The sequence below is a fragment of the Betta splendens genome, chromosome 6 (genome assembly GCF_900634795.4).
Source record: "Betta splendens chromosome 6, fBetSpl5.4, whole genome shotgun sequence".
NCBI lineage: Eukaryota > Metazoa > Chordata > Actinopteri > Anabantiformes > Osphronemidae > Betta > Betta splendens.
The window spans coordinates 9,920,465-9,936,003 of record NC_040886.2 but is presented as its reverse complement, the minus strand read 5'-3'; the positions used below and the strand labels follow the sequence as shown (position 1 = coordinate 9,936,003).

The following is a 15,539-nucleotide window of genomic DNA, read 5'->3' as shown; positions in this document are numbered from 1 at the left end:
ATCTCTACAACTCATTTCAAAAGTGTAGAAACTATGATGTGCGCAGTGCTCCAGACAGTAAACAGCACTATGTTGTATTTGTTTTACAGGTACATGTGTACGTAATGACCCAGTAGAATCTCAGATAAACAACAAACTGTTTTACTGCATCATTATTTATTTAACAAAGATAAAGACAAAAAGGAAAAACTGTGGGCAATGCTCAGTGACCCTCGTGATTCTTTATCCACATTTAGCAGGTAATAGTGTGGTGAAGAGAGGGTGTTTCAACCGATACGCAACATCTGGTTTTATCAACCTCATCTATCCAAGACTTTGTTCTAGAAGTCTTGTTTAAAGGTTCTTCTAACCATACTGAAACAAATATTAACAATGTCAGTGAGCCACATGCCTAATAAACCACCCTATGATTGGCAGCGTCTGGCTTTCTTTTTTTTTACTGTGTTTTGGATAAACAACAAACTACTAGTATAATTTGATCATGTTACTACAGCATTTTTAATAGTGTGATAACCTTAGAAATTACTTTAATTTCGTTATTACAAATTCAAATTTTCATTTGTCACATACGCAACCATATACTGTACGATATGCAGTAAAATGCTTACACAACTGTCCAACTGTGCAACTATAAAGATAGATTAAAATAAGGTAAGAGTGGAGCAGAGAAACAATAATTGAGAACAAATACAGACTTTAGGTTTGCACGTTGTAACTGCAGCATTTGATTGACAGTTGTGGTCAAAGAACAAGTGAGATACTGAGAAGTTTGCATGTTTGCATCATGTTATTGTTTTACAAATACTGTGTATGTGTATATAATGTACAATGCATATATAGTGCTGTATATTTATTTATTTATTTACAAGATTAAAATACTACTGTAAAGCCACCGTTTCTCGGTAGATCGTTATAAATATCAATGTTTGTCATAGTAATAACAACATAATAATAATAATACTAATTGCAGTTCTTGTATTATTGACGTACTGTACTGTCAACATAACGGAACGTTAACACTTCATTTCCCATAAATCTTCAGGAAAACCAACGTCAAACGCTGCGCCTTTACGACGACCAATGAAACGCAAGCGGGCGTGGAGTCAAGCTGTGATTGGACGGCGACTACGCCTGTTAAGCTCAGGAAATGAGACCTCGGAATCTATGATAGTTTGTTGGTCGTTATAGATTGCCTCACATGGGATTCAGACCATCCAGCTATGTTTGGCTCTTCCGGCTAAGTAGCGTTACCGGCAAACTGCGTCTGCCCGCGGCTTCCTGCTTCCGCGTTGCGCCGACATTGCGCACTGGTTTCCCTCTGCAGTTTGCACGAAAACTCACGATGCAGCGGGGGCAAAACGTAACCAGCGGCGGCAGCTGGGGCGAGAGGGAGGCGGACAGAGCGGACGAACCCGGGCCGGTTCTCTTCAGAAACATTCCCACTATTGGCACACAAAGCGCGGGGACGCCGGTGGACAAGAAACGAGCGGCACTTAGTGTTGGTGAGAGAAGCGCGAGGACTCCCAGTCCTCTGTGCGGGGCCAACTGTGATGACGATTCGGAGGCAGAGTCCTTCCGGGATGGGAGAACGGAGGACGTGGACCGGGACACGAGGGTCAGGGCGTTTGCGTGGTGCCGAGACTTTCTGTCGGGGCGATGGAAAACTATTCAAGAGGACGAGTTTCAAATCAGCATCATCAGGTGAGTGACAGGTGGACTGTAGTACATGTCTTGTTGTACTACTGGTTTCCAGCAGTAAATACCCAATAGATTTAGCTTAAATGTTTTATTTTATTCTTATATTAACACTTTGTTTTGCTTGGCAGTGGCGGATTGAGTAATCTGCTGTACTTGTGCAGTTTGCCTGACCATGTGCAGCCTGTGGGGGAGGAACCCCACCAGGTGCTCCTCAGGATCTATGGGGCCATCCTCCAGGTTAGTGTCTCAACTAGGGCCTAAGCGGAAATGTACTATTTGGAAAATTATGTTCAGATGCATTCATGTGAGTTTACTCCATGTCCCAGGGAGTGGATTCTCTGGTGTTGGAGAGTGTGATGTTTGCAATCCTTGCAGAACGAACTCTGGGTCCAAGACTCTATGGCATCTTCCCAGAGGGACGCTTAGAGCAGTACATTACGGTATGACAGACACACACACACACACACACACACTGTAACTTTAACATTGCTGCTATAATCTGCCAAATAACAATAGTAAATGTATCTTGTAAACACAATTACACATGTCCTTTATTTTATTATTATTATGTCATAAACAGAATAAGATGCAAATATTTTGCTGAAGTTAATTACTCTATAGTGATTTTAAACTGAACAATGTGCATTAGTTGCTTAGTTTAATTCACATAAAGCACAATTTCATAATTTCCCATGTCTCTGATTTCTCAGAATACCCGTATGCACACGGAGCAACTTTCTCATCCAACAGTCTCAGCAGAAATTGCCACCAAGTTGGCACGTTTCCATGAAATGCGTATGCCCTTCAACAAAGAACCAAAGTGGCTGTTTGGAACCATTGACAAGTATGGATGCCTTGGTTCTCCTCTATTTGTGTGACTGTGTCTGAAGGTTCTAAATGTTCTGCCTGTTCATCGCTGCAGATACATGGATCAAGTGATGAAGCTGCATTTTGTGCGGGAAGCTCACCAGAAGAAATACAAAAAGCTGATGAAGTTTGACCTGCCTGCTGAGTTGGAGAGCCTGCGGTGAGTGGGGCAAACACCAACGGTTGGCTGAACACTGTGTTCAACACTTGTTTCAACATAACATAATGATTTATTAATATAAAGTCTTGAGTTTAAGGAAAAGCTCTGTTGTAGCAGCCATATTTTCTTTACCCTCTGCTCCAGGGCTGTGCAGTACTTTCATTATTACTTTGATAGCAAGTACCTGCTACATTACTCAGGTGCGAAGAATTAGTAGAGACTCACAGCAGGACAATTTTATGATTCTACGAATGTGGGCTCAATCTCTCGTTTGTTGACAAGACTCCGAAGTAACTTTTGTCAATGTATGGACTCTGAATCCATTCATCCTATTGACATTTATGAGGTTGTTATGTGGGGGTTGCCTTTGTATAATTAATGCAAGCTTAGAACAGCCACTGAGACTTACACAGTATCATTTTTGGAATCTGCTTTGCTGATAAATATTTCCTGACTGCACAGTTTGTTTTGCAGCTTTATAATCCTCACCGATGACAACCAGTACAAATATTTAGACCTGTACACTTTGTCCTCAATCAGACAAGATAAGATTATCAATAAGTTGAATCATGGTGTTGAAGTTCACACTAACAGCTACAAAATAAATCAATTCAACATAATATGTGAAGAATATCACTGTAAAAGCTGCACCTTTGACAATAATTCAGACGGGACCATCAGTGCGTGAGTGTGTTCAGTCTGACCTTTGTCCTAGTGCCTCCGTGCAGTCTAACCTTCCCAACCAAGGAGGATCAGCCCAGTATTTATTGTTTCTATTTGCCTCACACCAGTCTCACACTGACGAAGATGTGAGGTGAATGCTTGTTAGAGTATTTTTACTCTTGGACAGGTATAAAAATAGTGTTGGTGTGTCTTTTGGTTCAGTCTGTCTTGTCCATCAGCTGATCTACAGAAATGAAAAATGCTTTTGCCACTTGCTGAATAAGCAGTTCTGGAGCTGGTATTCGTACACTAAAGGGATACTGGTTAGTCTGGCTGGGAAAAACACCTAGGCTCCTTTCCTGCTACCCTTATTTTACGCAAGCCTCCATGTATCAACAGGAATCAACCACATAATGTGCAAAGTTACAATAAATACTGTGTTTATGTGACATAGTCAAAGTGATTTTTGTGTGTTTCACCCGTAGGCGTTGGGATGAATGAAAGAAATGCTTTGTGTCCATGTGAACAGGAAATGTTTTTCATTTTAGTGCAGTATTTCTGCTTTAGCATGTTGACTTATGATTCAGGACTTGATTCTTGTGAGTGGGAGTGAGGCTAAATACTGTTTTGTCAGTTGCTAAATGCTTACGCCCACATTGCCAGGAGGACAGCTAAGTCAGGGACATAACTAATGGTAAACACAAGGATGGGTTTGTCGTTGTTTTCTGTTTAGTACAAAGGATGCTGCAGAACAGTTCCACCTTATCTATATATTTTAAATGTTGGGGGTAAGGCAGCAAATGAATCAATTTATTTTTATATTGTTTTTTTAGCTCTGTATTTTTACAGCTCTCCCTGTTAAACAATATATGGGGCACTAACACTCTTTCTCCTCTTTTGATCTCAACAGTGCATTGCTGGCAGCAACTCCATCACCTGTGGTGTTTTGCCACAATGACGTCCAGGAAGGTAAAAATGTCTCCCGACCCACTGATTTAAAACATACACGATAATGTGAACTTAGACCAGGTAAAACTGGTTCCATCTGCTGTGGCCATTTAGTGTCTTAACATGCAAACATGTTTTGATTCTGATATTTGGTGTTCTTTGTAGGTAACATCCTGATCCTCGATGACAAGGACAAAACCTCAACAGACAGACTGATGCTGATTGACTTTGAATACAGCAGTTACAACTACAGGTAATATGTGAACCTTCAAGGTGATACGTGGAACATTTTGGTTCTCTGTGTTTACGGACCATAACTTATTCTGTGTAGGGGTTTTGACTTTGGCAACCATTTCTGTGAGTGGATCTATGATTACACCTACAATCAGTGGCCTTTCTACAAAGCCACACCGGAAAATTACCCCACCAGAGAGCAGCAGGTCAGTCCAAAGACAAAGTCTACAATTTACAGCATATCTGATGCATTTTGCCTGATGGAGCACTTAAGGCAGGGTTGTTAATCAGTTTCTATTGTCAGCAGTAGGACTGTCCTCCATCCTAAACCTAAGAGCGTCTTCTACAGTGCCATCTAGTGATACATTCTGTTCATGCATGTTTGGGTTGAAAACGATGATAAGCCTATGCAGAATGTCTGGTTATTAGACTAGGTGGATGCTTCCCTCTGTTCGAATGTGATGCCCCAACGCCGATACACGATGCAGGTAACTCTGCTCTTTACTAATAGTCCTGCTCTTTATTGCAGCTTCACTTCATCAGGAATTATTTGGCAGAACAGAGAAGACACTCCAACGACACAGTCGACCAGACACAGATTGAAGAGGACATGATCATTGAAGCTAACAGGTAACAAACACGCTGTTCTAAGAGTGGTTAAGTGTGATTAAACTGATTTGTTGTAATGATTGATTGATTGATTTGCAGATATGCATTGGCCTCGCACTTCCTCTGGGGTTTGTGGTCCATCATTCAAGCCAAGATATCCAAGATTGAATTTGGATACATGGTAAGACGATGATATGCTACACTCTCCACTCGCATTTAATATGAACCTCACCTGACAACAAGCTGTATTGTTTTTGCAGGACTACGCTCAGTGTCGCTTTGATGCCTACTTCAAGCAGAAAAAGCTCTTCTCCTAAAGTCCCCCCTGTCAGTCAGAATGGACTAACTTGTGTTTCTCATGATCAGTGTTTTGTCTGTTGAATGTAATTAAAGTCCAGGCCTATGCAACGCTGCTTACGATGACCAGCGCTGGGTGAAAGGTTAACATTTCTGTCGCGTACTTGCAAACATATGAATTGACCTGTCTCTGTGAGAGCAGAGTCGGCTCTACGGCACTGAAGGTTGTTAAGTAGTCGACAGCCCAGCACCGGCCAGGCTCGGCTCCTTTACTTTTTGAAGTTTATCACTTTTTCAGGCGCACCAAACTTTTATGGACCACGTGTTGACATTGTTATCTTTTACTTTTTGTAAGACGTAGCTGTATCAGGTTAAACTACTGATTAGCATCCAGACTTCAGCATCTCAAACCTGGAGCTTTTAGTTTAGCATGAAAGGCATTTGTATTACTCTCTTCTTTTATATTTTTAGTCCTGCTACCTCACGTCTAACCTCATTCTACATTTGAGTGGAGAGATTCCATAGGAGCTTGTTCTAATAGTCTTGACTGGAAAGAAGGAAACTGTTAACACAGTCATTAGCTCCTTTATCTGCTGCAAGTGAGATAAACTTACTTCCCAGTGTCAATGGTCCAGTAAAATAGAGTTACAACCATGCATACATTCAGTAAACCCTTACATAACATTATAGTGTTGATTTAATAATTAGAACACTAACAGTTTAGGTAACTTTTCTGTACTGGATTTAAGTTTAAACTGTAAATATTTGAAGCACTGTTCCGTCCTTCTCATCCGTGCATCATTCTTTTGTGTGTTAAAATGTTTTCTCTTTTGGGCTTTGCTTGTTTTTTTTTCTAATTTTAAGCACAGTAACTTTAACTCTTTGCCTGTTGTATTAGTTCAACTAAACTTTCCCAATGGCACATGTCTGTAACCATGTATTGCCTATATTACATCTAACAGTAGTTGGAATGTCTGTTATCTAAAGTTGCAATTTTCCTGAATCCATCTGAATGTGATATTTTTAACAGTATTTACTTTAATATGAATAACCTTAACATTTCATGTCTTTGTTTCATCTCAGAGGTAGAGTAAAACCTAAGCTGTGCTACTTTCTACTCTACATCTGCTGATACCCCTGCACCCTGTTGAAACTTGTTCATATGACAAAACTAAATCATAATTAAAAATAAATAAATAAATAAATAAATAAAGCTTAGGAACATGATTGGAACCTGTGCCAGTGAGTTTTTCTCCTGCTTGAATGTCTGGACTGTAAGAAATTTCAAACGTATTGATGCGTCTTGGGAATCATGCAGTTCCTCTCATATCGCCAAGTAACTTGACACTGACGTCCCACCTCCGCGTGCTAAGAATAGTGCAGCCGAGCCTACTGCTGAGCGTTTGTGGATCACCTCTGGATCGGCTGGATCTGCTGCAGAACAAACTCAAATTCTGAAGTTGGAGAACTGTCTTTTCCAGCCTGTGATTCATCTCAGCGTTTGTATAGCATGCGGTCTTACGTCTTTGCTGTCAGCTTTTCTGTTTGCCCTGTTAAAAGGCTGGAGGAAGCGGGACGAGCCAGTGGTGCATGGGCTGCACTGTCCTTTCTTATTATTTAGTAGCTGGAACTTCTTCTGGTCTGTGTTTGACCTCACATGGAGCATTTGCAGTGGTTGTGAGAGGTGCATAATATCTTTAGCCTTTTCTAGTTGTAATAATTGAAGAGAGTTTGGCATTAAAAGTAGATTCATCTCTTGGTGAAATGAATCCTTTAAAGACATTTCTTCTCATACTCCTCAAATGGATAAGTGCGTGGGTGAAAAGTGGTCTTGTGAGACTGGGGGGAGCTTTTCCAGGAGTTAATTCTTGGATAGCACCACCAGACAGAAGACCAAGCCACGTGGACTCTGAGTGGCAAACCAAAGAGCCGCTCCGGACATATCGGCTCGGCGATGGCGCAGAAACCATGGTTACGGTCCAGACCGGCACACACGCCTTCTATGTAGGTAGAAAACTAACTAAGTGATTCAAAAACGGGACAAAGGTCAAAACACGTGGCGTCTAATGGTTCATTTTGAAGGTGGACCTCAGGAGGCTTTCAGAGTGCAGCGAGTACTTCAGGGCCTTGTCCCAGTCCAGCATGAGAGAGACATCAGAGAGCCTCATCCACCTGGACCACGTGTCCTCCTCCATCTTCCACAGTCTCCTTGAGTTCTCCTTCTGCAATAGGTTTAATGTCCCTCAGGGAGAGTTGGACGCACACATACAGGTGTGCAGCCAGAGATGGACTTTTCACTGATGTCACTATGGTTTAGGTCAAAACCTCTCTCTCTCTCTCACTGAAGGTCAGCAGTTACCTCCTGGCTGAAGCCTTCCTCTCACGGTGCTTGTCCGTCCTCGCTGATGAACTCAGGCCGGATAATTGTCTGTCCTACCTGGAACTGGCTCAGGAGATCTGCTGTGCAGGCCTGAAGACGACGGTGCTCACCTACCTGTGCAGAAACATGCTGGAACTGTCTGACGTCCTCAGGTACAGGTGCAACCTTAAACGACTTCCCCTCTCACTGTCATTAGCGTTGTTCGATCCCACGCCTCAGGTGTCTGAACAACGAGGAGAAGGCGGAAGTCGTCCAAATGAGGTCACAAGGGGAGCGACTCCTCTGCAGCCTTAGGAAGGAGAACCTGACGACCTGGAAAGACCCAGAAACGGAACGTGCCCGACGCGTGTTCACCCTGACGGGGTCGGAGGGCGGCGGCGTGTGGCAGCCGGTGTCTGAGCTGCCCTTCAGGGCTGATAAGTGGTGCTTCACCACGGCCGTCCTGTATAACTACCTGTACATCATCGGAGGCTATCGGCAGCGAGTGAAGAGGGGCTGGGAGTTTAAAATGGCTTCCTTCAGGTTTAATCCTCTGACTCGTGCATGGGTCACCACTGCTCCACTAATTAAGGTAAGACAGTCATTTATTTTGTCTTTTTAATCATTTACACGACAATAATGGAAGCAGCCACCATCTGTTGTGTGTGCAGCACAGAAGGCACTTCAGTGCAGTGGCCTGTGAAGGCTGCATTTATGCTGTGGGGGGCTGGTATTTGGACTCTCTGGTCACCCCAGACTCCTGCACAGCTCTCTATACAGCTGTAGAACGCTATGATCCATGGGAGGACACGTGGAGGTCTGTGTCCAGCTGCAAACCAGCTGCTGGTTGTGTTTTGATTACATTGTGCATCGCTTGCAGAATTCCTACATATTATGGCCACAGGCCTGCTAAGTGTATTCAAAATATAGAACCTGGGCTTTGGGGTCATACAAACTATTTCCTGGTTAGTGATGTTATTCGTTAGATTATGTGATATGATCCTCAGGTTTGTCTCCTCGCTGCCGCTCACTGACTTCCAGTTCACCATGTCTCTGTCCCACGATGTGCCCCTTGCTACAAGCCTCGGACACAACATGTATGTACTGGGAAGCATCCAGAGAACGGGAGAGAAACTGCTGCTGCAGTACAACACAAGGCAAGGTAAGAGAAAACAGCACAGCCCAGAAAACCTCCATCAGTCTGCAGTTACAAAACCAGAGCCTGTGTGTTTTCTCTGTCTTTAAGACTCCTGGTCTGAGCTGCTTCCCACGCTCACGAGAGCCGATGCAGACATCCCCACACTTTACTTCCTGGGCGCCACCGACAGGCTGCACGTGATTGGTGGAAACAACTCGGAGAATCTGGTGACGTCGTTCTGCGTGCGGTCCCAGAAATGGGGGCAGGTCAATCCGAGGAGACGCTTCACTGGGTTAGGAGTCGTCAGGCGTGACGCTGTATTTTAACTCATGTCCTACTCTCCACATTTCTGCAGGTGCACAGGGCTGAGAAGGTGGGGTTTGCAGGACAGGGGACGGTTGCAGGCGATCAGGTCCTGCTGCCAAGTATTGAGCACAACACTGTTGCAAGAATGGATCTGCACACTCTGTCCCTCACAACTCTGCCTCCTCTGCCAGTCTGCACCTGCTATGAAGCCATCTTTCATCTCCATTTCTAACGATGGGTTTTGGGTCTACGATTGTTCATTAAACTTGAAAATTCATTCATTTCAGCCACTTTCATTAATTACAGAAAAGATGATCATGTCATTTCCAGGTACAGATGCTGTTATCATCAGTGATATTACAGTAACAGTAATTTTAGCTTTAACTATACACTAAATAAAATACATTTACAGCCTGATGCAGCGCTGCAGCAGGCTCAGTTACAGAGAACAGTCCTGGAACGTGAGGTTCCCTCTGTCCATGTTTGGTGTCTTGTTGCAAAAAGGAAACTTCCGCCGGTGAGGGAGGGAGGGGGAGAGGGGAGAGGGCGGGAGGCAGCGGCTCTGATCTCACTACCTGAGAAAATTCACTTGAAGGGCACTGGAGTCACACAGAGAGCACAAAGCTGCATATTTGACTGCCCCGCGGACACAGAGCAGAGTCAGAGCTTTGCCTGCGTGGATTACACTGAATCAGCTGAGGAAGGTGAAGTATGACCTCCTTTCATGTCTGTCAGTCTTATTTATGTTTATTATCAACAGGGGTTTCTCTCTGAATATTATTATAGACCCTGTGTTAATTACATATTTCTCATTTCAAACCCATTTGGATAGAAATGCTACTATTATTGACTGTTGAGTCGTTTGCTGTATAATAAAAATCAGTTGAATCATAAAACAAAAAGGAAGTTCAATAATTATAAATTGAAGCCTTTTTGCATTTTTCTGAAGAGCAGAATTAACGGTGATCCTCTGTGTTTCTGCATGTCTCGTCTTTAAAGCCCTTCTTGCACTCTTCTTGTACTTGTGTTTATATTGTCATGCCCATCTGAGGTCTGCACACATGCTCAGCCGGCGCGCTGCACGCTGCTATATCTGGCCACTGAACTTTGTCCCACTTGGTGACGGTCCCGTCATATGACATGGAAAAAGAAATCCTAGACCTGTGGCGCTGGCCGTTACATGGAGCAGTTTGTGAAATCTAAACAGATTGGCTTGACTGTCGCAGGGCCTTTGCATTAAAAGAATACAAGAATACGTCCAGCTTCCACTATGAATGCACTTTTATATTTATATCATGCTTTAACTGGGACCTTGCTTGGAGGTGAAATGTGGAGGTGAACAGTGAAACCCAGTCTGAGTTAAACCTGTGAAACTTATATTCATGTTGATGTTAATTAGAGAATGAGCTATTTTCAACAGTGAATAAACGATTCAGTCCTTATAATGAATATGTTTTCATGAATCTGTTATTAAAACGAATAAATACATAAAAGTACAACTAACACAAGTAAAGCTACTGTAGTGCTGTCAGCGCCGAGGCTTATTGGATGGTAAAGCGCCCGTCTGTTTTCCATGGCAGTGAACCACAGAGATGGCTGAGGCTCACCAGGCGGTGGGCTTCCAGTTCACCGTGCGCCCGGATGGCGTGGACCTTAAACTGAGCCAGGAGGTCATCAGGAACATTTACCTGTCTGGAGTGACCGCCTGGAAGAAGAAGGCCATTCTGTTCAAGGTGGAATAGGTCGAGTTGCTCCATAGGAGCGTCTGCAGACAGAGGTCGTACTGTGCTGGTGATGAATGCCCTTGTTTCTACCGGCAGAACGGTGTGTTGGCTGGAGTCTACCCTGCTTCTCCATCCAGCTGGCTGATCGTTGTCATTGCCATGATGAGCTCCCTGTACATCCGCGTGGACCCCTCCCTGGGAATGATAGAAGCCATCGGCGATAACCTCCCGTACAGGTCGGTTATCATTGTGGAGCAAAGCGGCTACTCCCATCATCCTTGCTGTTCGGTTCATCTCCTTTTTGCTTTTTGGAGCAGACGCTCCTTGTCGGTTCAAACTCAGGCCGTGCTGAGCGCCATCTTGTTCGCCACAGTTCTGTGGCTGTTCCTCATCTACCTGCTGAGATACTCCCTCAAGGCGCTGCTCTCCTACCATGGCTGGATCTTTGAGTCCCATGGAAGAATGAGCACTTCTACCAAAGTGTGGCTGGTATGTGCCTGAATCATTCACCACTGGCTGCTTATTGATTCCTTGCAGCTTATTGATGGTGGACTCTTGTAAGAACAGGTGTCTGAGTGTTTCTAGGTTTCCGATGCACTGACTTTGTCTGTTTGCTACCAGAGCTTGGTGAAGATGTTTTCTGGACGCAGACCGCTGCTCTACAGCTTCCAGGCCTCCTTGCCCAGACTCCCTGTGCCCAGTGTGGATGACACCATTCGCAGGGTACTGTTTCCATGTTTCTATGACAGGAGCAGAAACACTAATTAGTCCAACAGGCTTGTTTGTTGGCATGCACATTAAGTGTTGATTGCATTCACACGCTGCACATGATTGTACCAGTATGTAGGCATTTAAAACAGGACATGATTGATATGTAAACATCCGCATCATATTACAGTATATTAATAGTCAGAGTTATTAGTACTAACATGATATACAGTATGACATAGGTAAAGTCGTTGCCCTAGATCTTCCCTTTGTGACTCTGTTGTTACACTGTCATCACCGTTGTGCGTCTACATAACACAGTTCCCACGTCTTCTTTTCCCTCAGTACCTGGACTCAGTCCGTCCCCTGCTGGACAGTGAACAGTACAACCAAATGGCGACTTTGGCCAATGACTTTAAAGACTCCATAGCGTCCCAGCTGCAGAGATACTTGGTCATAAAATCCTGGTGGGCGTCAAATTACGTGAGTCGTGTCAAGTCGTACAAAAGTTGGAACTTTGCTTATGCTGTTGAACACTAATTCTAAGCTAACGTGCTGCAGGTAAGTGACTGGTGGGAGGAGTACATCTACCTGAGGAGCAGGAGTCCTATCATGGTCAACAGTAACTTCTACGTAATGGTAAGGTTTTCACAGGACCAGATAGGACAGAGGTCACAGAGAAAGCAAAACCAAAGTAAATATTTGTTTTGACGCCGCGTGATCTTTTGAAGGACCTTTTGTACCTGACCCCGACGCACCGGCAGGCTGCGCGGGCCGGTAACGTGGTGCACGCCATGCTGCAGTACAGGCGCAAGCTGGAGCGCGGCGAACACGCGCCGGTAGTCCTCGCCATGAGAAGATGCTCACGTGACACCTCTTTCCAGTTGTAAATGTGTTTTTATCGCCCAGTGATTTCACCGTTTCCCTTCTCCTTCCCAGCTGAGGGCTTTGGGGACGGTGCCCATGTGCTCCACACAGATGGAGAGGATGTTCAACACCACCCGCATCCCTGGTGTAGAAACAGGTCAGCATCTGTGCTGAGTCAGCACACGGCGCAGACAGTTCCTGAACCCTCCGGTAACTTCGGTCTTGATTTGTCCAATCTGATCTGACCAATCAGATGTCGTGCAGCACCTCCATGACCGGAAGCACCTAGTTGTCTACCACAAAGGCCGCTTCTTCCAGTTGTGGCTGTACACCGGCGGGCGCCACCTGTCGCCCAGCGAACTCGAGATGCAGTTCCAAAGGATCCTCAGCGATAATTCCGACCCGCAACCGGGAGAAGTCAAACTAGCGGCTCTCACCGCAGGACAGAGGTTCGTAGAAATGCACGCGCACTTTCACATGACACGCGCTCACTCGCTTTCATTAAAATGTCCTACTGTCACGTCTAGAGTTCCATGGGCTCGGGCTCGGATGAAGCATTTCAGTCAGGGAGTAAACAGAGTGTCCCTTGACGCCATCGAGTCAGCTGCCTTCTTCCTGGCGCTGGATGACCAGCCGCAGGGTTATGACCCAACAAAGACCAACTCGCTTGACAGTTACGCCAAGTCCCTGCTGCACGGGAAGTGTTATGACAGGTGGGCACCGAGGCCGCAGCTCAGACCCAGCTATGACTCACACGTTCCCCTGAAAGCGCCCCCTTCATTTTCCCACAGGTGGTTCGACAAGTCCTTCAACTTGATTTCTTATCCCAATGGAAAAATGGGTATAAATGTTGAGCATTCGTGGGCCGATGCACCAATTGTGGGACACATGTGGGAGGTATGAAACATATGATGTCATCAGATGTCATCATTAATTAATCATTTAGATGATTCAGTGATATCACTGTTCTGCTCTTCCTGTGTAGTATGTCCTGGCAACAGATTGCTTCCAGCTTGGCTACACAGAGGAGGGACACTGTAAGGGGGACGCGAACAAAGCCCTGCCTCATCCCACTCGACTTCAGTGGCAGCTTCCAAAGGAGGTAGAGGAAGGTTTATTTTTAACCTGTGGCCACCGATATATGTTTGTATTTTAAAACTACGGGTATCTTTCTGTTTCTACTTCCCAGTGTCAAGACATGATTGAGGCGTCGTATCAAATAGCCAAGCACATAGCTGATGACGTGGATTTCCATGGTTACCTGTTTAAAGAGTTTGGAAAAGGTCTGATCAAGAAGTGCAGGACCAGCCCTGATGCCTTCATTCAGCTGGCTCTGCAGCTGGCACAGTTCAGGGTAGGACTGTCAGGTCAACCGTCCCACAAACGCTGTATTAACCCGTCTGCCACTGTTAAATGACCTCAATCTGTTCTTTAGGACCAGGGAGGATTTTGTCTGACGTACGAGTCATCAATGACTCGCATGTTCAGGGACGGGCGGACAGAGACCGTGCGCTCCTGCACCTCTGAGGCCGTGGCCTTTGTCAGGGCCATGGAGGACACGCGTGCAACAGTAAGCTGACCCAACATTAAGCTTTCACTCAAACCCTTCAGGTGTCACACTGTAACAAGCACAAAAGGCCACGTTGTGCCGCGTGGGACCTGGTCACCAAGACCTCCAGGACATTTATCCTTGTTTGTCAATGGCCTGGACTTTAGACCGCCTGTTGTTTTGGCAAGATTTAAAATGCGAGTCATGGTAATATAATGTGACACGTTTGAGTCACATTATATGTGTCTCTTTGTCCGCTGTTTGTGTGATCAGAAAGCCCAGCGGCTCGCGCTGTTTCGGAAGGCAGCGGAAAAGCATCAGCACATGTATCGTCTGGCCATGACGGGCTCTGGAATCGACCGTCACCTCTTCTGTCTCTACATAATGTCCAAGTACCTTGGTGTCGACTCGCCGTTTCTCAAAAAGGTCAAACACGGCATCATCACAGCCTTTCTTCTTTCTAATTGGTTTCCATAAATAAAACGTATGATCCCTTTGCTTCTAGGTGCTTTCTGAGCCCTGGAAGCTGTCCACCAGCCAGACTCCACAGCAGCAACTCAATTTAGTTGACATCAACAAGTTCCCTCAATACGTGGGTGCTGGTGGAGGATTTGGCCCCGTGGGTGACATTCTATCATGATTAAATGATGGCATAAGTTTCATAATCATATGATATTTCAGGAGAGCAACAGTGCAATGATATGCCTTGTCCACCCCCAGGTGGCTGATGATGGTTATGGCGTGTCTTATATCATTGTTGGGGAAAACCTCATTACATTCCACATTTCCAGCAAGTTCTCCAGCCCTGACACAGTAAGATCAAAGTCACTTCAGACAACGCTGCAGATCCATCTGCATACAAGTTCATCTATTTTACCTTTATTCTATGGCTTTGTCAGCGTCTTTGCTTTCGCCTCTTTGTGTGACATGCAGAACTCGGACCGTTTCGGGCAGAACATTCGAGAGGCCATGCTCGATATCCAGGCGCTGTTCCGCCCTGAAAATGAGAAGATGGTGGCGAACGGCGATTACGTGCATCTGGAAAATGGGAAAAAGCACCTGTAGGACACACTGACAGAACCTCTGGACTGTCCGGCACACAGCTCGCAATCTGCTGCATTTATGAAAAGTTTGCGCTTTGGTTGGGTCATATTACAGGAAGCGGTCATTCCAATCAACCAGGCAAAAGCAGCATGTTACGCCCTATTTCTTGCTACTGATACTGTACTTTTCGAAGGCGCTGTGAAAGTTTTATCCATTTGAACGGTTGCTTGTCTTCCTGCAAAGTTTGTAGCAGCCTGTATATATATAAATCAAATGTAAAGTAAGACATATCAGTCTTGTGTATAGTGTAAGATAACTTATTAATACATCTATCTATAAATCTATCTGATGGTTTCATTGTTAATCTT

General features: G+C 44.8%; 3 protein-coding genes across 5 annotated transcripts; all 3 read left to right on the top strand.

Moving 5' to 3' along the window:
• Positions 1 to 1,125: 1,125 nt before the first annotated feature.
• chkb (choline kinase beta) lies at positions 1,126 to 6,703 on the top strand. Its single transcript, XM_029154521.3, has 11 exons — positions 1,126 to 1,701; positions 1,827 to 1,935; positions 2,025 to 2,138; positions 2,409 to 2,542; positions 2,621 to 2,725; positions 4,299 to 4,357; positions 4,502 to 4,589; positions 4,668 to 4,776; positions 5,100 to 5,200; positions 5,279 to 5,360; positions 5,440 to 6,703. Exons 1-11 carry the CDS (start codon positions 1,199 to 1,201, stop codon positions 5,494 to 5,496), a joined length of 1,461 nt encoding a protein of 486 aa, XP_029010354.1. The 5' UTR covers positions 1,126 to 1,198; the 3' UTR covers positions 5,497 to 6,703.
• Positions 6,704 to 6,834: 131 nt separating this feature from the next.
• On the top strand, positions 6,835 to 8,985 carry LOC114857745 (kelch-like protein 42). Of its 3 annotated transcripts, none has more exons than XM_055509585.1 (5): positions 6,835 to 7,480; positions 7,559 to 7,747; positions 7,824 to 8,008; positions 8,076 to 8,427; positions 8,512 to 8,985. In XM_055509585.1, exons 1-5 carry the CDS (start codon positions 7,241 to 7,243, stop codon positions 8,536 to 8,538), a joined length of 993 nt encoding a protein of 330 aa, XP_055365560.1. In that variant the 5' UTR covers positions 6,835 to 7,240; the 3' UTR covers positions 8,539 to 8,985. The 3 variants fall into 3 exon arrangements, with proteins under 3 accessions (XP_055365560.1, XP_055365559.1, XP_055365561.1); XM_055509584.1 differs by having other exon boundaries at positions 8,507 to 8,985; XM_055509586.1 differs by having other exon boundaries at positions 8,843 to 8,979.
• An 847-nt stretch (positions 8,986 to 9,832) lies between these two features.
• cpt1b (carnitine palmitoyltransferase 1B (muscle)) lies at positions 9,833 to 15,515 on the top strand. The gene is made up of 19 exons (XM_029154249.3): positions 9,833 to 9,983; positions 10,860 to 11,012; positions 11,100 to 11,239; positions 11,321 to 11,492; positions 11,625 to 11,726; positions 12,057 to 12,194; positions 12,273 to 12,350; positions 12,443 to 12,550; positions 12,651 to 12,735; positions 12,832 to 13,027; positions 13,106 to 13,291; positions 13,370 to 13,475; positions 13,564 to 13,680; positions 13,768 to 13,932; positions 14,014 to 14,148; positions 14,401 to 14,553; positions 14,633 to 14,746; positions 14,848 to 14,940; positions 15,061 to 15,515. Exons 2-19 carry the CDS (start codon positions 10,872 to 10,874, stop codon positions 15,190 to 15,192), a joined length of 2,361 nt encoding a protein of 786 aa, XP_029010082.1. The 5' UTR covers positions 9,833 to 9,983; positions 10,860 to 10,871; the 3' UTR covers positions 15,193 to 15,515.
• Positions 15,516 to 15,539: the final 24 nt, after the last annotated feature.